At 49.1% G+C, this 20,880-nt stretch overlaps 1 protein-coding gene across 1 annotated transcript in view; it reads right to left on the bottom strand.

Moving 5' to 3' along the window:
- Nucleotides 1-307: 307 nt before the first annotated feature.
- Nucleotides 308-20,880, bottom strand: part of ERBB3 (erb-b2 receptor tyrosine kinase 3) — a 21,339-nt gene continuing 766 nt past the window's right edge. The window contains exons 2-28 of the mRNA XM_010839210.1: nucleotides 17,491-17,642; nucleotides 16,786-16,972; nucleotides 15,958-16,083; nucleotides 15,282-15,347; nucleotides 14,996-15,114; nucleotides 14,746-14,887; nucleotides 12,694-12,807; nucleotides 12,481-12,601; nucleotides 10,244-10,317; nucleotides 9,978-10,068; nucleotides 9,339-9,544; nucleotides 8,881-9,010; nucleotides 8,584-8,674; nucleotides 8,206-8,360; nucleotides 7,754-7,807; nucleotides 7,271-7,412; nucleotides 6,455-6,574; nucleotides 5,289-5,387; nucleotides 4,910-5,095; nucleotides 4,588-4,743; nucleotides 4,263-4,338; nucleotides 3,945-4,091; nucleotides 3,524-3,621; nucleotides 3,245-3,433; nucleotides 3,019-3,090; nucleotides 2,300-2,594; nucleotides 308-2,114 (exon numbers count right to left, since the gene is read on the bottom strand). Of these exons, the coding sequence (XP_010837512.1) occupies nucleotides 1,594-2,114; nucleotides 2,300-2,594; nucleotides 3,019-3,090; nucleotides 3,245-3,433; nucleotides 3,524-3,621; nucleotides 3,945-4,091; nucleotides 4,263-4,338; nucleotides 4,588-4,743; nucleotides 4,910-5,095; nucleotides 5,289-5,387; nucleotides 6,455-6,574; nucleotides 7,271-7,412; nucleotides 7,754-7,807; nucleotides 8,206-8,360; nucleotides 8,584-8,674; nucleotides 8,881-9,010; nucleotides 9,339-9,544; nucleotides 9,978-10,068; nucleotides 10,244-10,317; nucleotides 12,481-12,601; nucleotides 12,694-12,807; nucleotides 14,746-14,887; nucleotides 14,996-15,114; nucleotides 15,282-15,347; nucleotides 15,958-16,083; nucleotides 16,786-16,972; nucleotides 17,491-17,642 (3,929 nt within the window). The 3' untranslated portion in view covers nucleotides 308-1,593. The remainder of the gene's footprint in view (nucleotides 2,115-2,299; nucleotides 2,595-3,018; nucleotides 3,091-3,244; nucleotides 3,434-3,523; nucleotides 3,622-3,944; nucleotides 4,092-4,262; nucleotides 4,339-4,587; nucleotides 4,744-4,909; nucleotides 5,096-5,288; nucleotides 5,388-6,454; nucleotides 6,575-7,270; nucleotides 7,413-7,753; nucleotides 7,808-8,205; nucleotides 8,361-8,583; nucleotides 8,675-8,880; nucleotides 9,011-9,338; nucleotides 9,545-9,977; nucleotides 10,069-10,243; nucleotides 10,318-12,480; nucleotides 12,602-12,693; nucleotides 12,808-14,745; nucleotides 14,888-14,995; nucleotides 15,115-15,281; nucleotides 15,348-15,957; nucleotides 16,084-16,785; nucleotides 16,973-17,490; nucleotides 17,643-20,880) is intronic.

Raw genomic sequence — 20,880 nt, 5'->3', positions numbered from 1 at the left:
TGAGTTTTAAAACATGAATTTCAGTATTCTACCTCTTAGGACTTTTTCTAACTTCCCCGAACGCGTTATTTGTTTTGTTATTCCCAGTTGGTTGCCCTATAGAGATTTCATAGTAAAACCCTAAAATGAAAAGGACTGTGCTCTATGCTCGTCTTAAGGGAATAAGGAAAAGTAGGGATGGAGAAAGTGACATGGGGCCCAGTAGGATTGTCAAGAGACAGAAAGAAGCATCCACGGCTGAGGGACAAGGAAAAAGAGTGTTCTATCTCATACACTTTGACAGGTTTTCATTTGACAGACAGAAAGCTGCAAAACTTTGGCATTTTTATTCAGACGTATAAAAACAAAAAATTTGAGGGATAAAAACATACCCCAGTTTCCCATCCAAAGGGACAGAGGTCTGAAGCTGGGTCCTCTTTCTATCCCTACTGGAAGCTTCCCACAAGTAGATGAGAATAGCTCCTGAAAGTGGCTCTTGGGACCCCTGTGAATCTGTCCCTTGGGTGGAGCTCATATACAGCACATGTAGGCTACGGTTTACACAGAGATGTCCAGTTATTTTTCCTTCTGACCACCCCCTTCCACTTCTAGGATAAGAGGTCAGGGTGAAGGAGGAGGCTACAGTAGTTGTTGGAGTTAGACTTGATTCAGTGCAAAAACAAGAAGACAATGCCCCTTATCAGGGCTCTGGCTTACATCAGTTTTCCTTGATACCTTACAGTAAGAGCACATGCATTGGAAGATTTTGAATCATGGACCTGCTACTTGATTTACTTAATCTCTTTAAGGCTCCTCTATCCATGGGATTCTCCAGGCAAGAATACTGGAGTGGGTTGCCATTCCCTCCTCCAGGGGATCTACCCGACCCAGGGTTCGAACCCGTGTCTCCTGTGTCTCCGGAATTGCAGGCGGATTCTTAACCCACTGAGCCATCAGGGAAGTCCCTCTTTAAGGCTCAGTTTCCTTATTTGTAAAATAGGATAATACCTAGGTCACAGAGTTGGTGTAAATGATTAAATGAGATAAATATAGGTAAAGTTTAGCAGGATGCTTGGCACATAGTAAATGCTCAATTAATAGTAATCATTAATATCTACTCCCAACCTCTTTCTTCACAAGATTTCACTTCTCATTATTTCTGCGGGATTAAGGATCGTAAGCCAAAATTTTCCTTTCCCCTGCCGGGTTCCCCCCTTTCCTCTTCCTTTAAAGTCTAAAGGGAAGTAAAGGCATACTTTAAAGCCTAGTGTCAACAAGTCAGAGTCTAAGAAAAAGGGACAAGAGTAATCCTTCATATCTCCAGGGAGTTCCCCTGAGGAAGCTGAGGAATGGGATTGGGAAAGCACACAAAATAGGGAAAACCTATTTTAAAATCTCCTTTCCTGGGATCAGGAAAGAGAAAAAGTGCACAGCTGGCTACATAACCACAAGAAATTTGTGTCTAAGTGTTTAAGGCCTCCAAAGTTTGAATGGAATTGTCTAGGACTAGGAAATGGGGCTGAGACCTGTGAGGGAGAGAGACCAAGAAGAGAGTTACTCTCCAGAGGCACTAGCTGCCATCAAATGCTCCCTGAGCACCTCAGTGAGCAGGGGTTATATTCTCTGGGCATTAGCTTTGGGGAAGAGCCTGCTATGCCAGTAATCAGGGTTATCAAAGGCAGAGTCAGTGGCTTCTAAACTACGTAAAGTTTTGAGGCGGGCATAGTGGACCTGGGGACCATGGAGTACAGGCCCCTGGAAAGCTCTCATTTCTTCATACCCTTGCTCAGAGGCTGGGCATGCATCCATGGCTGCATAGTCCCCCCCAGGACCTCCTCCACCACGTCGCCGATTCATATATTCATAGTCCTCATCTGGAGTTGTGCTGGCATTGGGCATGTTGGGCACAGGGTTGAGTGGGCAACTCTGTGTGCTGCCCAGGGAGGCACTGAGGTCTGATCCCACATCCATGTACTCATAACCCAGCTCCTCGAGGGAACTTGGCCTAGGAGGACGAGATGGACTGCACCTTCTCCTCCGGTTCATGTATTCATATTCCTCATCATCGTCGTCTTCTGTACCCAGAACAGAACTGAGACCCACTGAAGAAAGGGTGCCTTCCCGGGAGGAGGTACCTAGGGGTAGAGAAGAAAGGCTAGGTATGTGGTATTACTTCATGGTAATAGGCAGTGGGGAGTAGAAGGGTGTTAGGAAAAAATGAATAGGGAAGGATATGCTCAGAGAAGACCAAAGGATTAAGAGGAGCCTGCAAAAGGAGGATTAGAGAAAGATTTGAGGAAAGCACTGCAGAATCAGGCACCTTTGATGTGTGTATCTGGCATGACATAACCATTGACATCCTCTTCCTCTAACCCTGGTGGGGACTGTGGGGTGACAGGAGTAAGCAGGCTGTGGCGCTGGGAATGGTAGGCACTGTCTCCTCTTGGCCGCGGGCTCCGGCTCTGGCTTCTACACATAGACACCTTCTCCTGGAGCTCGGCCTCGGAGCCTGTCACATGGCCCTCCGATGATTCTGATGCCAGGCGTCCCCGTGGCATTGGGTGCAGAGAGGCTGGACGGGGGTACCGTTCATTGCCTCCAAAAACTGCAGACTCCTAAGGAGGAGAATAATACATGGTGAATTACACAGAAACGAGGGAAGAAGAGAAATTTGTCTAGAAAGAGATTGGGCTGTTCAGCACCTTCTATTTTGTAGAACCCTGATCAAACCGGAGATTTCCAAAGTCTCCCCTGCTACTCCCTACCAATCCTAAGGCACTGCCACCCAACCTCTTGGTATCCTCTTTTTTAATTTTTTTAAAAAATGTTTTATTTTATATTGGAGCCTAGTTGATTAACAATGTTAGGTTAGTTTCAGGTGTACAACAAAGTTATATGTTCATCTATTCTTTTTCAAATTCTTTTCCCAACTAGGTTGTTACAGAATCTTGAAGCAGAGTTCTCTGCCCTATACAGTAGGTACTTGTTGGTTATCCATTTTAAATATAGCATCTTGGCCTCCTCCTAAACAGACCTTACCTGGCCAACCTCCCCAAGATTTCCCTGGTTCATAGGCATATATCCAGATGATGGACTTACAAGGCTCTGGCTCTAGGATGAAAAAAGTGAGGAAAAGGTTTAGATTAAGAAAGAAATCTGCTCACTACAGAGGCATTTGAGTAATTAATATGGACATTGTGGGGTTCATGAGGGTGCAGGTGTGCAGATGGCTTATAAAGTCTTAGGAAACTGGAAAGTGTCTTACCCCACGTGGTCTATTAAGTGTTCCAATTGGCAGGCTAAGGGCAGAGCCTAGTGTGGTTGCCAGATTCTCCTCCTCTGCCTCCAACTCCAGGTCCAGGTCTAGTTCTGGCTCCAGCTCTACTTCCTCCAGTTCCTTGTTTGTCAGAGGTGGGGGCTCTGCCCCAGGGGTAATTCCAGGCCCACTCTCTCTCTATGAGACCAGGTGATTGTTAAGATAGATCCTGGCTCCAGCCAAGTTCCCCCTTCTAGATCTCTTTGGCACCTCCAGGTCCCTACTCACCTTTATGACCAGATATCGTGGTGGGTCTCGGGCCATCCTGGTGAACTCATTGGCTAGTTCTTTAAAGGTCGGGCGAATGTTCTCATCAATCATCCAACCTGGGGATAAGATGTAGGAAGCAGAGCCATAAGAGGAGAGTGGAGTAGGGAGTAGGGAGGGAAGTCACTTAGCAAATAGCCAATGCTTTGTTCCCTTGTCTTTGTGTGGAGAGCCTGACATCCAACAGCATCACAATAATGTAGAAAGTGCTTAATGTTTATTGGGCAGAGACCATCTGGGGCATGCACTGCTGTTCTGGGTGTTCACTTTTCATCACTGAGCATTGTTTATCTGTGCCCTTATTTTTCTTTTTTCTTCAGTTCAATGAAGCAATAATGAAGTTTGAAAAAAAGAAAAAAGCTGAGATCAGCAGGTAACTCACACTTGACCATGACCATGTAGACATCAATGGTACAGATCTGGGGCTGTGCCAACCGCTCCCCCTTCTCCAGCAGGTCTGGTATTTCAGCCAGTCGCAGCCCTGCATAGGGCTCTGCCCCAAAGGTCATCAGCTCCCAAACTGTCACTCCTGGTATAGGAAGACATGACTAGTTGATGGCAAAATAGTAGACATGGGCATGCAGATTAAGGGAAATCTGACCCAGGATCTGAAGGGCTTAGAGACTCTAAGAAAGGGTCTCAAAAGGCAACTTTGGAATTTGGGCTATTAATCTTATGGTGGGCATCCAGATGGACTGACCATAGCTCCAGACGTCACTCTGGTGTGTGTATTTCCCAAAATGGATACTCTCCAGGGCCATCCATTTAATTGGAGTCTGAGGGATCAAAGACAAAAGCATTACCAGCTGATTTCTACACACTGTGTTAGCATTTCTAAACCCAGGTTCTCCATTGTTCTTTCCTTTTTTGTTCTCTAAACTTTTATTTCTGGCATCTCCAGGTTCCTCTCCTTGAACTGCCCCTGCAGCATCTGATGGCCTCTGAAGGACACCACAGAGCACTCGCTCCCTATTCCCATGCTTCAGTCCACGCCCACTCCTTACCCAGCCTTCCCATCACCTTACCTTGGCTTCATTGTACAGTAGCTGCTTATCATCAGGGGGCAGCAAGTCAGCAACCCCAAAATCTGCCACCTGAACCTGGCTGGGTGATTTTAGTAGCACATTTCGGGCAGCCAGGTTCCTGTGCACCATGCCATGTTCCTCAAGGTAGTACATTCCCTGTAGGGAAGGAAGTTTTCTCAAGGTGGAGAAATTGGTTGTCAATTGAGCCCCAGAATCACCTCAAACCCTTAGGTACCTCTCAACACTTCCAACCCCCTGGGCCCCTCCCTGCAGGCCCATAGGCAGTTCCATCTTAAAACTCCTCCAGGCTCCTCGCACTCACTTTGGCAATTTGTACTCCCCAGTTGAGCAGCAGCTGCGGCCCCAGCGCCCCACGGTGTTGTCTCACGTGATCCAGCAGGGAGCCCAGAGGCAAATACTGAGTGACAAGCTGCAGAGATGACCCTGGACACAGTCCCAGCAGCCGTACAATGTGGGCATGGTCAAGGCTGCCAATGGCCAGCATGTGCTGAAAGACACAACAAGAAAGGTCATCCTGGGAACAGACAGGTTCACATAAAACCAGACCAGGGCTCCCCCAACATTCAGGGACATCTCTGTGGCTAATATAGTACCTGCTAACACAAGACCGTGTTTCTACATAATTGTATCTAACAGCTATCCTCTCTTAGTGGCACACCGAACACCCTGCCTTCACTTACGTCTGTCACAGCTTGAAAACTTTGCCGTCCGCTCTTGTCCTCAATGACTTTAATGCAGACTGGAATCTTGATTGATTCACCCTCAGGAATCCACACGCCCTGGGAAGTTTTGGGCAGGAGTCAGCCTAAGGTCATTCTCCCCAGGCTACTCCTTTCCCTTGACCTTTTTTTTCTTTTTCCAGTTTTATTGAGGTATAATTGACATATACCACTGTATATGTTTAAGATGTACAGCATAATGACTTGACTTACATGTATCATGAAAAGATTACCACAATAAGTTTAGTGAATATCCATCATCTGAGAGAGAAACAAAATTAAAGAAATAGAAGTTTTTTTCTTATGATGGGAAATCTTAACTTTTAAGAGGATTTACTTTCTTAACTACTTTCATATATAGCATACAGCAGTGTTAATTACATTTATCACATTTTACATCACTTTGTGGGCTTCCCTGGTGGCTCAGCGGTAAACAATTCGCCTGTAATATAGGAGCTGCAGGATATGCAGTTTCAGTCCCTGGGTCTGGAAGATCCCCTGGAGAAGGGCATGGCAACCCGCTCCAGTATTCTTGCCTGGAAAATGCCATGGACAGCGGAGCCTGGCAGGCTACAGTCCACAGGGTCGCAAAGAGTCGGACACAACTGAAGCAACTTAGCATGCACACACATCACTTAGTACATATTTATCTTATAACTAAGTTTATACATTTTGACTGCCTTCATCCAGTTCTTCCTCCTCCTGCCCCAGTGGAGAACCTGGGCTTCCCTGGTAGCCCAGAGGTTAAGGCATCTGCCTGTAATGCAGAAGAGCTGGGTTCGATCCCTGGGTTGGGAAGATCCCCTGGATGAAGGAAATGGCAACTCCAGTATTCTTGCCTGGAAAATCCCATGGACAGAGGAGCCTGGTGGGCCATATACTCCATGGGGTAGCAAAGAGTCGGACACGACTGAGCGACTTCACTTTCTTTCTTTTCTACCCCACCTCTACTTCTGGTAACCTCCAATCTCTCCAATCTGATCTCTTTTTTTCTGAGTTTGCTAGTTTTTGAAGTTGGACCTAGAACACTATTAAAAGGTATGGAATGAAATGATCTTTCCCCAATCTCTCTCCTCTTTGCCCTAGATCCTTTCCCCACCTCCCCAAACTTCCTGTGGGCCACTCACTTTGTGTACAGTTCCAAAGATGCCGGAGCCCAGCACTTTAAGCTTCCTCAGCTCTGTTTCTTTGAAGACTCGGGCCAAGACTTTGTTAGCCTTCTCAGTGGGATCCAGAGGCTCTACGCTCTGCAGAACAGATGGGAAGGAGGTACTCAGGAAAGCCCACTCCCATATCCATCTCCAACCCCCTCGCCCCAGGTGCCTGCCAAGAGCAGCGAAGCCTGAAGGGGTGGGAACAGGAGGAGAAATGTCTCTAGTCTTAGAAAACATTTCAGGCCTATTGGGGAATAACAGACCTTGAGGACTGAGGAAGTTGTGTTCATGAGATCAGGAATCAAGAGGGTTGGATTTTCACTTTGATAGGGGGGTAGGGGAGAGGGTTGGTAATACTATCACGTTGATTAATTTTTCAAACTTTGAATTTTTTGTTTTATATTGGAGTATAGTCAATCAACAATGTTGTGATAGTTTCATGTGAACAGAGAAAGAACTCAGCCATGCCTTGAGTACTTTTACACATTTTCTGATTTTCAAAGCATTTTCACATATATCATCCCCTTTTACCCTTACAGCCATCTTGTAAGAATGAGTGTTATTGTTTCCTCTGTATATGTGCATAAACAGGCAGAGAAGGAAGGTAACTTCTTCAAAGTCACATGGCAAATTAGTGGCAAAATCGGGAGTCTCCCATTTCTCTGGGCAGAGTCCTTTCCGGTGGACCATACTACCTCCTTGAAGAAAGGGATCAAGGCTCTGGGGAAGGAAGAGGCTCTCCAAGGGTGATGGTATCGGGCACGTTTCCAGGGTAAGATAGACACTCACCTCCCCCCGTTCCAGGTAGCGCCTCATAGCCCTCTTATTCTGAATCTTGCGTCCACGCCAGTAGAGAAAAGTGCTGCCCAGGATCAGGAAAGTCACTGCCAACCCAACTACCACTGTTAAGGCCATTGCCAGGTGGGTTTTGCTGTAGGACAGAGAAGTCCAAAATTATCCTTGGTCTACGCTCCCTGTACAAATGTCATTTATACCTGTACTAAATGTATAAAATAGATCTTGGGCAAGAAGTTAACATGCACATTTGCATATATCCTTGAGCAATGAAGGGGCTAACCTCAATCTCCACCCCAAGACTACTGCAAGTTAATTTTAGGAAGGGAAGGCCAGAAACCTGTATTCTTGTGTCCCTGAGTCCCATGATAGTAGCCTATATATAGAAGGCCAGAATGAATAGACTCAACTCTTTGCAGGAAGTAACTGCCCTTCCCCAAATATCCCCAGCTCCCTATACCTCTAAGCCCACCATACCTGATTAGTGGCAGCAGTTGGCCTAAACAGTCTTGTAGCTCTGGTCCCTTACACCTGGAGAAGAAAATCAGCTCCTTAAATGGGAGCTTGGGAGACTCCCACTGGAGGCTCAATTCCAACAGCCTCAACATATAACATTGTTTCAGACCCTTTCATGGCATCCAGTCCCGGAGCCCAAAGCATATCCCAAGACATGGCCCCCATCTCTGGCTCAGCAACCCTCCCTGAGTCCCTCTCTTGCATGAAACTCCCCTGAGTTGAGGCTATTCCAGGTCTCAAATTGTGGTGTCATTTTGAGCAGCTACTGAGTTTCCCTTTCTCTAGTCCTTCACTACACAGCTGGGAGTGGTTCTTACATCATAGTTCCTTTCTGGTCTCCTCAGGCTCTACTTTCCCCCTAGTTCTGTGCTCCTACCCCTCCTCCAGTACCCTTTTATCATCCCATCACTGACCCCTGGGTGCAGTTCTCATGACAGGGCCGACATTCATTCTGAGCATCTGGGTACTTGTAGATGGGGCCCTTGGCACCGAGGACTCCAAAGGGGCAGCTGCTCACACAGTGGGGCCCATCTCGAAAATGGGCACACTGGGCACAAGCATCAGAGCCCTGAGTGGAAGAGAGATGGTCAGAAAGTATGGGATCCCAAGATCAACTCTATACTCCCAATAAGAACTCACCCAGTCATTCGGTTTCCTCCGGCCTCAGGCCCTAGCATCATCTGGCCTCCCTGTGCCTCTCTAAGGCCTTGAATTTTGGCCACAGCATTCCCTAGACCCTCCAGGGCAGCCCTGCCCTCTCTCCCATAGAGATCCTGGTGCTACTACTGTACCGAGCCATTGCACGTGACAGTGCCCTCCATGGGTTGGCATTCCTGGTGGCAGGAGAAACACTCAGCTTCATGGGCAAACTCACGAGGCTCCCTGGGGTGGGGTGGGGCAGGAGGTAAAGAGAGGGGAGTCACTTCCAAGGCCTGACCTGCCCTGATCCCCCAACCACAGGGCCTCCTACCTAATTCCCACCAAGGCACATGCAGAAAGTTATCTAAAGGCTTTCAGGTGCCACCTGAACATCTTCCTCCCAGGGCCCAATCCCCCTACCCCTTCTTGACTCTCTCCCCTCACCGTACCCGTTCAAGAAGTTGCAGTGGGTGACACAGACACCTCCTCGGCTGTAGTTCCGGCAAGATAGGCACTGGCCAGGGCCTGGGCCCCAGCATCCTCCAGAGCACAGTGGATCACACACTTTGCCCTCTGCCACTGGAAAGGAAGGGCTGAGTTAGGAGGAGCCTGAGGTCTCCTAACAAGCCTTTTCCTTACTCTTGCTCATTACTGCTGCTGCTGCTAAGTCGTTTCAGTCATGTCCAACTCTGTGCAACCCCATAGACAGTAACCCCATAGACCAGGCTCCCCTGTCCCTGGGATTCTCCAGGCAAGAACACTTTTGTTCATTACTGTTTCCAGCCTAATGTCCCCCCTTTCCTTGGCTCCATCCCTCATTTGTTCTCCCACTTGAAGGGCAGAGCAGTCCTTACACCCCCCTCGCACCTGACTCCCCCACCCATCTGTCCTGGGCCCTTTCTCTCACCGCAGTCTCTGCGGGGCCGATTATGCTTGATGTCCAGCCTCTCTTCTGAAGGCCCCCGAAGCAGCCTGGTCCAGTTCAGGGAATGGTGGTAGCAGAGCTGCCTGTTGGCACTGATGTAGATACGCCCAGCACTAATTTCTTTCAGGGATCGGAAGCCCAGAGATGTTACATTCAAGTTCTTCATGATCAACAGTGAGAAGCCCCGGCTGAGAGCAAGGAGACCAGATGAGAGGGGAGACCACAGAGGAAAAACTGACCATGCTTTGGATTCATTTTCCTTCAACAAATTTGCTCTGAACTAGTCACTGAGAGGGACTTCCCCTCCTGTAGTCTTTGCCCCCATCAAACTCCCACTGTATAAGTCGCTCAGTCATGTCCGACTCTTTGTGACCCCATGGACTATACAGCCCACCAGGCTCCTCTGTCCATGGGATTCTCCAGGCAAGAAAGCTGGAGTGGTTTGCCATGCCCTCCCAGGGGATCTTCCCAACCCAGGGATCAAACCCACATGACATCTCTGTCTCCTGCAGGCAAGTTCTTTACCACTAGCGCCACCTGGGAAGCAGGTGTGAGACCAGGCCTTATATTTCACTCAAGATGCCTAAGAAACAATTCTTTGCCTCCACACCTCATACTCACTTGTAGAGGCTTCGGCCCCCAATGGTCGTCAGGTTGGAAAAGACACTGAAGTTGTGCATGTGAGGAGGCCAGGATTGGATGTTCAGGTAACCTGAGGGGACAGAGAAGGGTGTATGAGTGGGGAGTCTCTCCCCTTCCCTTCTCAGCTTCAGCTGGTCCTTCCCCTGCTGCTTGGGACACGATTTTCTCAAGTGGTTACACTGCAGTTTGTACCAGTGGTTCATCTAGCCCTCTTAGAAAGGGTAGCCTCTTCCCCTTCCACTCACCTGTGATCTCCCGCACTGTCCGAAAGACATTGAGCTTCTCAGGGTCCAGAGCAGGGATCTTGTGCCAGGGGTCCCTGGGGAGAACAGTGAAAACCAGTCAACAAAGTAGAAGCATAACCTAGTAGCAGTAAGCATGCCTAGTTTCCAAATACCATTCTTCACCAGAGCCAGCTTGAGCGAATCAAGAATAACTGAACTGGTTAACTGGAATAATGATTGTAAGAGACTATGAAACATTGACTAAAACAAGTATCCACACAGATTAAACACACCAACACATAAATAGGAAGGAAAGGCTCTGCCTAATACCAGAATGCCAACAAATTGGCATTTATTTGTGAGGGACAGGAAGGCCTGGTGTGCTGCCGTCCATGGGGTCACAGAGAGTTGGACACAACTTAGCAAGTGATCAACACAACAACAATGGAGTTAGAAAATCATCATTTGGCAATTCTCATAAAAACTGGTTCGGGGGACTTCCCTAGTGGTCCACTGGCTAAGACTCCACACTTTCAATGCAGGGGGCCTGGGTTTGATCCCTGATCAGGGAACTAGATTCCACATGCCACAGCTAAGACTTGGCATAGCCCAATAAATATTTAAAACACAAAAAACTGCTTCAAGCAAGTATCTCCCCAAAAGATATTTAATTGAAAAGGGAAAATAACTTTACTGTAGAAAAGCTGGCAGACACCACCTTAACCAAATGACCAGAGGCATCATCACCAGTAATGGGACAGATCAATATCATGTGCCTTCTTGATATGATGCACGGAGAATACGTCTGTAGTATTATCAAAAATGCCTAACTTGAGTGGGAGAGGACATAGGTAAACCTGTGGCTGATTCATGCTAATGTTTGGTAGAAACCAACATAATACTATAAAGCAATTATCCTTCACGTAAAAACAAATTTTAAAAAGAGGTACAGATTTACAATTACAAAATAAGTCACAGGGAGGTAATATACAGCATAAGGAATATGGTTAAAAATAATGTAATGATTTTGTATGGGGACAGGTGGTTACTAGACTTGTGGTGACATTATAGTGCATTTAAATGTCAAATCACTAGGCGGTACATCTGAAATTAATGTAATATTGCATATCATCTATATTTCAATAAAAAAGAATTATGTAAAAAAAAAAATGCCTAACTTGAATCTAAGTGTGAGGAAAACATTAGACAAACCCAAACTGAAGAACATTCTACCAATCACCTGACCTGTACTCATCAACAATGTCAAGGGCATGAACTGTTACAGATTAAAGGAGACTGAAGAGACAATGGATGTACACGTATGATCTGGGACTTTAGTAAGACAATTAAGAGAAATCTGATTGACATCTGTAGATTAGATAACATTTTGTATCAGTGCTAGTTTCTTGATTTAAACAAACGTACTGTGGTTAAGTTAGACAATGTTCTTGTTTTCAAGGAATACACCCTTAAATGTCACTGGGGTGAGAGGACACCATGTCTGGAAATTTACCTTCAAGTGGTTCAGAAAAACAAGAGCATATATAATGAGTGTGTGTGTGTGCGCATGTGATGTGTAGAGAGAGAAATGATAAAGCATATGGTACACTGTTTAGAGAAGGAAATGGCACCCCATTCCAGTACCCTTGCCTGGAAAATGCCATGGGCAGAGAAGCCGGGTATGCTACAAGTCCATGGGGTCGCAAAGAGTCGGACACGACTAAGTGACTTCACTTTCCTTTCCTTTTTTTATGGTACACTATTAACACTTGAGGGATCTGAATAAAGAGCATATGGAAAATCTTTATACCATTTTTGCAACTTTAGATATAATATTGTCCAAAGACAGGTGGTCTAATGTTTCTCTCTCTCTCTCACACACACACTCACTGTAAACGCTGTCCTATGGACTGGAATGTCCCTTGCTCTTTGTGGCTCCATACCAAGGAGCAGAACTAGATGAAACAGCTGGAAGTCATGGGGAGACAGATTTTTATCCAATTTAAGAATATTTAGAAGCCTTTAAGAAGGAGGACACTCTGTCCCTGTCCCTTGCCATGCAGGTGGCTGGGTTGCTCCGGGGTGTCTGAGGGGATTCAAGCCCTGGGGGATTAAGCACTGCCAGGTCCTTTGTGACCTCTAAGATTTTCTAATCTAACCTCCTGATCAGCTCCCCGTATGAAGGCTTGAACCAGTGCAATGAACTGTGAGGGGGCTGCTGGGGTGGGGGATCAGAGGATGAAAACAGGATCTCTAACCCATTGAGGCCAGTGATAAGAAAGTCCAGGTTGCCCAGGATCTTGGTGCAGTTCACGAATCCATCAATGTTGCTCGAGTCCACAGTCTGGAAGCGGCTCCCGGAGCCTGTCCCCTCACAGGCTGCAAACAGAAGAGGCTCAGTGTGGGGATGAGGGGTCGGGGCTGAGTCAGGGGAAAGGGTCTCTCGTCATCAACTCCTTTCTTTTACTCACCTTTCGGGCACAGACCCCCACAAGGTTCACATATCTTGAGTCCATTTTTATCTACTTCCATCTTGTCAGGAGGACAGGCCCTGACACAAGACGTCTGATCCACCACAAAGTTATCTAGGAAAGAGGAAAGAGATGAGAGAGGAACACTGCCAACTACCAGCTGAACCGCCTCCCTCCTCATCTGCATGGATTTGCTCCAGTTGACCACCGGAGGTTCCTCAAGTGCCAGATTCTAAGCATGGATTAGAAAGGCCCTTTGCTCTTTGGATCCAAAAAGCAGAACTAGGAGCAATTGGCGGAAGTCATGGGGAAATAGATGGGGGGAACAGGACATAGGGGCCATTTGTTAAGAGTGATGATGATCACAACCCATTGCCCTTTACACTCTCAATTAACCTCCCAACTTGATCCATTTCACCTCCTAAAATTGCATCTAGGGAATTTCCTGGCAGTACAGTGATTAGGACTCGGTGCTTTCACTGCTGAAGGCTCGAGTTCGATCCCTAGTCAGGGACATGGCCAAAAAAAAAAAGAAAAAATTTCATCTAAAACCCTGGTTCATATTGTGGGAAGAAGCACACCTTAAGGGGTAGGATGTGCTTACCCCTGGGGTAAGATGTATAGCAGGAACCAGCCTGGCAACATGGCCAGGACTGCCACTCAAAATAATCACCATTGATTTAACGTTTTATTTAGCCTTCATTTATACCCTTGAAGTCGATAAAGTCTTGCCACATTTTATTAGTGAAGTTGGAAGATGTATCATTTGTTTGTTGTTCTGTCCCCTCCCCCAATATTAAACTGTGAAATTTGATTTGTTTAAACTCTGGATGAATCATAGCTTAGTTTGCATGTCCAGCTAATTTGTTTCTATACATTTTCTTTGATTCTCTTTCTCCTTCTCTCAGGGTTTTTACCCAATATATATATATGTGTGTGTATATATGTATAAATACATAGATAGATAGATCTTCCTAAAAGTTTCTTGAGGTGCAAGTTTCTCTGTTTTGTTTTTCTCTGTGATTTATGGACATGATGCTGAGATTCAGTCACTACATAAAACACCCGGCCGTGAAAACAAAACAAAAAACCCAAAGGACTGTTTTTTCCACCAGCTCCGGGGAAGCTATGTGTCAGTTGGAGGCTGGTTTCAGAAAGATTCACTGTTCCTTCCATTCTCTGTTCCTCTGTTTCCTCTAGAAAGAAGTTGATCCTAGTGATTTCAGCCCATGAATTAAACAGGACAAAATAACAAATGTGTGGAATTCATATTTTTCTAAAGGAAACTTAAAAACTGCTGCTACATGTTAAATATGAAATTGGTTTATACCACATGAACACAGAATCCCAAGTTCAGTTTTGGTACTTCCTCTTTGTTTTCAGTCACATAGTACTTCCAAAGTCAAAATGAGAAGAAAAGCTCTTCTGTATCAAACCATCTATGCAATAAATGTTATATTTTAAAAACAGCAGGTTGCTGGTCACACACACACACAAATAAAATAAGATAAAATAAATAAAATCCTGTCAGGGACTTCCTTTGTGGTCCAATGGTTAAGACTCCATGCTTCCAGTGTAAGGGGCATGGGTTCAATCGCTGTTTGGGGAATTAAGATCCCACATGCTGTGCAGTGCAGCAAAAACAATATTAAAAAAATAAAATGGATAGGAGTTCCCTTGTGGCACAGTGGAAGGGAACCTGCCTGCCAATCCAGGAGACACAGGTTCAATCCCTAGGAAGATCCCACATGCAGTGAAGCAACTAAGTCTATGTGCCACAACTACTGAGCCTGAGCTCTAGAGCCCACAAGCCGCAGCTACTGAAGCCTATATGCCTAGAGCCCGTGCTTCTCAACAAGAGAAGTCACCACTATGAGAAGCCCACACACTGAAACTAAGAGAAGCCCCCGGTTCACTGCAAATAGAGAAAGCCCACGCAAAGCAATGAAGATCCAGTGCTACCATTCATAAATAAATAAATTTTTGTAAAAAATGGCTAAAAGACTAAAATCCTGGTTCTACTACCATTGTTCCTTCCCTTCAGACACTTACGGGGACAGCTGGCTACACACACTCCTCCATACTGATACTTGGTATGGGGATTGGGTTCCAACTGGAAGGTTAGCTTGTTGTAGACTAGAGGCTGTGGACACTGGCGTACACAGGCCCCACTGTCATTGAAGAGTCGGCAGGCCTAGGAACACAGAAGGCTTATAAGACTCATGTTACATATGTACCCTAACTTCCTCCCCAAAGCCCACATCCCATTTCAGAACAGTCAGGTGGTGGCAACAGTACGTACAAAGCAGTCTGTGTTCTGAGGGCCTGAGCAGCCCCCTGCACACTCGTCATGGCAGCACTGGTTGGGGTTGGGCCCAAAGCAGTGACCATTACACTGTGGGGCACAGATAGTCTTGGTTACTGTAGAAGGAGAGAAAGCACAGCTGTCAGGGTTTCTGGGACTGTGTTCTGAGGCTCTCCCTCACCCTCTTGCCCTCTAGGCTCATCCCCACCCCCCTGACACAGTTGGGGTGGAAAAGGATAAGAAAGTGTACATGGAGTAGATGAAGTAAATGAAGTAGACCCACATGTCTGACAGTCTTCCGGTCCAGGACCCCAGCATCGCCCCTTGCAGGCCTCATGACAGGGGGGACCTGTTTGGGAGAGAAAAAGGCCGTCAAAAAGGCTTGCTCAAATCAACAGGGTATGATGTCAGCACACAGGCACCCAGTCCCGGGAAGTGAGGAGCCAGGGCGGTGTCCCTCCTTGCCCTCGCAGAGCAGGGCTGGGCTCAAGTGAACCTGTCAGCAAGGGGTGGAGCCGCGCCTCCACACCACCCACAGGGCGGCCAAGGGGAGGGCCTGGGGCACATGCCCGGCTCAGCCCAGTCTCAAGCCAGGAATTTGGTTCTTCTTGGCAAACTGAACTCAGTAGGAATATGTGCAAGTGAGTGGACAGGGAGTGGCAGCCTACAGTTGCGGGTAGGTGGGCTCCAAGAAGGGAGGATGCTGGAGTGGAAAGAGAAATGGATCTGGAGTCGAGACCTGGCTTCTCACTCAGCACAGAGCTCTTCTGCCCCTATCCCTGGCACCCTGCGTCTGCAGTTCCGGTTCTAGGCGACAGACCTGCTTCCACCTGGCAAGCTCCTTGGGTTAGAGCCTGAGGTTTGTTCAAGGGAGACTGGGTTCAGATTAGGGACATACTGAGGAACAGAAGGGAGTCACTCTGGTTGGGTGAGAGGCAGTCTTGATCATAGCCACTCACAGGTCTTGCCATTGTTCTTCACTACTATCTCAGCATCTCGGTCCCGCACGATGTCCCTCCAGTCGATTGTGTCCATGTGACAAAGTTTCTCGTTCTTCTCAATGTAAACACCCCCTGACAGAATCTCTGAGGTAGGGAAGACCAGTAGGAGGGTCAGGAGCTGGTCAGGGGAGTCCCCCCTCTTCCCTCCCTCCCCACCAGTCTGAGAGGCCACCCCAGTCAGAAGCAGGAGATATGGGGCAGACAGGTACATCCAATTAAGTCCAAACTGCAGACGCCTTACAAGAGGAGGAGCCAGGCTGAAAGAAAGTCCTGCCTCCTCAGACACCTGTCCAGATCCGGTTGAGCCAGTGGGGGAGGGGAAGGGAAAGAAGGAGAGAAGATCCCTGACTCAAGCCCACACCCACACCCCCGCGTGCCCTACCTGCCTGTTTTTCAGCTGACTGGGACAGGGAGAATTTTAGTACCCAGCCTGTAGCCCTCTGGCTTGGGGGGCTGGCCCTTGGGGGTGGGGGAGGGATTCCCATTCCCAGAGAAGAAGGGACATTAAGGTACACTGTACTGAAGTTAGAGGAACGGGTAATAGCCCTGGCTCCACCTTCAGCCTCACCAAGACATGAGGGCCCTCCCCTGGAGCAAGATGCCCCAGCTCCCTGTTAGGGCTGTCTCTCTATTGTTCAAGGAGGAGTGGACCTTTACATCTTAGTGGTCAAGCTGGTGGGTGCCGTGAACGGGCCCTTAGAGGGAGCAGTCTGGGGCCTTGGTCAAGGAGGCACCTGTCAGCGGGTGGGCTGAGGGCAGGCCTGGAAGGAATCACCAGGAACTGACCAGTGAGCTGAGTAAGGCGGAGCTGGCGCAGAGCGTGGCTAGAGTTGGTGTTGTAGTTCAACATGACAAAGATGGCAAACTTCCCATCGTAGACCTGGGTCCCCCGCACCACTCGGAGGTTGGGCAGTGGCAGTGTAGAGAACTCGTTCATGGCCACAAGGACATAGCCGGTCACTTCTCGGATCCACTGTGACGGAGCAGATTGCGTCGGTGAGAGGGACAAGAAATGGGGCAAGAAGTCTCAGTCCCCTTTCCCTCCCTAACTCCTCTAATTCTTTCCAAGTCCTGTTTTGGAGTAAGGAATAGCAGGTGCCACATGACTTCTACAAGTGAAGATGGGCTGTGGAAATGGCTGAGAAATTCTAGGCTCCAAGCCTTTCCTTCCAAGGGCTCCTCATGCCAGGACAGTCTTTGCTTATCCCTGCCTCACCTCCCCAGGTGCCCCTCAGTCCCTGGTGTAGAATCTACCCCACCCCTGTCCCTTCTCGTGGCCAGCCCTTGTGTATCCCCAGCTACAGCCACCAGTCCACAGGCCCTAGATTCCAATCACTGCCCCATAAACACACAGGCTTGGATCTTAGAAACCACTGAGTTTTAGGAATGCTAAACTCCAGCTCCAGCACAGGGTAGCCCGGAGGACAGGAAACAGGCTTCAATAAGGAGGACAAGGGGAAAGAAGTTGAGGGAGAAGGTCAGCGCTCTAACCTGCAGAAAGGAGAGGTCAGCGTTGTGTCCTGTGAGCACAATCTCCAGGTTCCCCATCACCACCTCACACTTCTCATAGAGCTTGTGCAGTGTCTGGTATTGGTTCTCAGCATCGCCAGTCACACTCAGCCCATTCAGAGTCCCAGGGCACACTGTTCCAAGTGGAGGGGAGAGTGGCAGGGGGCTGGACATAAGTTTTCAGCCCCGTCCCCCCAAGACCACCCCCTTGGTCGCCCTCCTCTAGTAACACTCAACATGACCAGAAGGCAGCTGCCCCCAACCCTCAACCCTAGAGGCAGATACCAAGGCTGGACTGAGAGCTTTAACTTCCTCTTTTCCCAAAATCCCTTCACTATCCCCCTGAATAGGAAGGTGAAAAGATTTCCTTCTCCCACCTGGGCCTCCTCTGGGCCTCTTTTGGGTACTACTTTGGGCGCTAAGGAGTTAATCAAGGAGGATGTGGGGTTGTTTTCCTCTCCCTAAGAAGAAGTTAGAAATGGACCACAACTTGGTTACCCTCCTCTTCCCCGCCCCCACTCCAACTGGGCACTTCTCTACCCCCATCCTGCCTCTCTAGGTCCTGGAATAAATATCTCTTTGGGGCAGCACACAGCCCCTATTGTGTCTAGGGAGGGTGGGATGGGGGCAGAGGGTGGGGGCAGTGCCTGGGGCCACAGTCCGGCCCACAATGAGGCAATTCTATCTTGGAGGAGGGGGCTGCTCCACCCTGTCCCCAGACACCCTGTCCTCAGCAGCAACCCCCTTCCACCCTCAAGCCTTGGGTTCAGACCAGTGACCTCACTAGCGGGGGGCCTCTGGAGGTGGTGGTGATGGTGGTAGTGGGGGGTCAATGTAAGCTTTGTCTTTCAAGCTGGAAGACAGGGAGCTGGTTGCCTACCCCGCACCCCCTCCCTAAACTCTGGCTTCCCTCTCACTCCTTTCCTCATCCCCACACATGCCAGCTCTCTCCACATCACACTTTCCAGCCCTAGAGTATTTTTCAGCAAATACAGAGAAGTTGGATGGAAACAGCAATCGACTGCCCCTAGTCTCAGCCTTCTACCCAATTTCATTGTCAGAGGAGATCCATTAAGAAGTCTTCCAACATCGCTCACTCACTCAATCCTCACTCGCTGTCAGTCTTGGAGGTGCGCTTTACTTTGTAAGTGCGGAGGAGGACATGGGGGCTTATGGGCAATCTTGGACCCTGAAGCCCTACCCTGTCTCTCCTCTGGCTCGGTGAAAGGCTGCGGGGGAACGGGTAGATACCACCTGTTCCAGCCACCCTTCCCTGAGGCGGTGGCAGCTAGTGGGAGGCAGGAGTGGGAATGGAGGAAGAGAGATGGTGAGGCCCCAACCTCTCCTAGATGCACCCCTAGTCTGACCACTCGACCTTTGAGGGGCTCCCATTCCCTATCATTCCCCACGAAGGGAAAAGGGTGAGCTAGACCCAGCAGAGAAGTAAACAGACACGAGCTCCCAGAGGTGCCTGGGAACCCTAGGGTCCTTGGGTTGACAAGAAAACCACTAGAAAGCTGGTCGTTTCTGCAACAGCCCCACCCCAACTCCCTTCTTGGCAGGACACCCCCTCTTCCAAGTCAAGGCGCCAACCTTTCTCCCCAGATAAAGGAGGAGCCAAGATTTCTGCACAGGGAAGCGGGGTGTGTGTGTGTACACACTCACACGCAGACAAACACGTACACAGCTCCCCTACTGGCCCAGAAGTCTCCACAGGTTCCGTCCTCGGGTTTCCTTGTTAGGAAGTATTGCAGGTGGCCCCATCCTTCCCACCTGCCCGCATGTGTTTGTGCAGACTTTGTGTCGAGCTGGGGAGACTACAGTGTTAGAGGTCCCAGTTCCCTGCCACCCTGAGGGTAAAGTCCATATTACACAAACAAGAGCAAAGGGCTGGGCGGGAAACTATGAACACCACCTCTGAGGAACCAGGCATCTAGGGGAGGAGGGGAGGGGGAGGGGAATTCAAAAGTCCCTGCTATAACCAGCGACCAGGGGCACCGGGAGGGCCAGTGTCACAGGCTCCTCTTTGGTAGAGAGCACTGGGGTGGGTCGCAACAAGAATCTTCAGCCCCTCCTCAACTAGAGGCCTTCTCCCCCAAGTCCCCCGCCCCCATCACCACCAGGACAAAGGGGCTATAGAAGGACTGAGACGGGGCCGGATGCCCAGAGGCTGCAGGAGCCAGATAAAGGGTAAAGAGACCCAACCATGCCTGCCTCCTGTCTCCTTCAGGGAAGGCGGCCAGGATCCGGGACTCCTGGGTTCCCGGCTGAAGATTCCAGGGGTCTGAGCGGAACAGTGAGACAGTCACTTTACTCCATCTCTCCCACTCCAATCCCCAGACCCCCGCCCTCTACCAGCTGGGAGTGTTCACATCCCAAGATCCCAGGGTCTAAATTTAGGCCCAGCAACTGTGAGGGAAGCACAGGTGTTTCTCCCACTCCCACCCTGGGGAAGGGGCCCTGACAGTGCCAAACCTCAAGCTGAGATCTGGGGGGGAGGGGAGGAAATCAACAGAACTCCTCCAGTGCCAGCATCCCCAGCAGCCCTCAGGTGTCCACCGCCCCGGAGACACCCCAAAGAGGGGGGCTTAGCTGGCATGGGAGTGGGAGAAGGAACAGAGGGGTGATCTGACTCTTGTCTAGAGGACCGGAGACAGCCAGACAATAAACAGAATGGGAGTGGGGGTGAAGCTGGGTCTGAGAAGGACCCTCCCCAGGATAGGGGGCTCAGAAGACAGGACAGGTGCCCTGTCAGCCCTCAAGTTGGGGAGAGAAAAGGCAGAAATATAGCGGCTGGAAATTCTTCACCCTATAGCTCGTGGTCCAGGGCTCTGTACATAGTAGATGCTCAGTAAATATTGGTTAAATGATCTGGGGCTTAACAAAAAAAGTTTGGTCAAGCTGGGGACCAGCCAACTTTATTATTTTGAGAGAACGAGGGCAGTCAGCCTCTGCGTGGCCTCTCCCCCTGCTGTCGCCTGGACTTAGCCCCCAGGTTATTCTCCACTCTCCCCAGGGCAGGCCCACTCACGGAAGAGGAGGTGCCACTCTTGTTTTCCAACACTAGAGAACAACAACCTCCCCCCCTTCCACAGCTCCGCCCTGTCGGCAAAACAACGAAACTGGAGCTCGCTGAGCCCCAGGGGCCAAGGACGTCTAGAGCAAACCGAGACCCTCACCTCCGTGTCCCTCTTCCTCCAAGATCTCCATCTCCAATCACCCCCTCACGTTTACAGAATGGAGGTCCTAGTTCCCATCCCTGCAGGGTCCCTCAGAAGTGTGAATGGTTTCAGCATCCGCCGGAGAGACAAATCTGAGGGTCTGCGATGCGCCCAGGAGGCGGTGGCCGGGGGGCAGGTCCCAGAATCGCGT

The sequence above is a fragment of the Bison bison genome, unplaced genomic scaffold (genome assembly GCF_000754665.1).
Source record: "Bison bison bison isolate TAMUID 2011002044 unplaced genomic scaffold, Bison_UMD1.0 scf7180017864115, whole genome shotgun sequence".
NCBI classification, from domain to species: Eukaryota; Metazoa; Chordata; class Mammalia; order Artiodactyla; family Bovidae; genus Bison; species Bison bison.
Note: the sequence above shows the minus strand (reverse complement) of the source record. Positions and strands in the feature narration are given on the sequence as shown.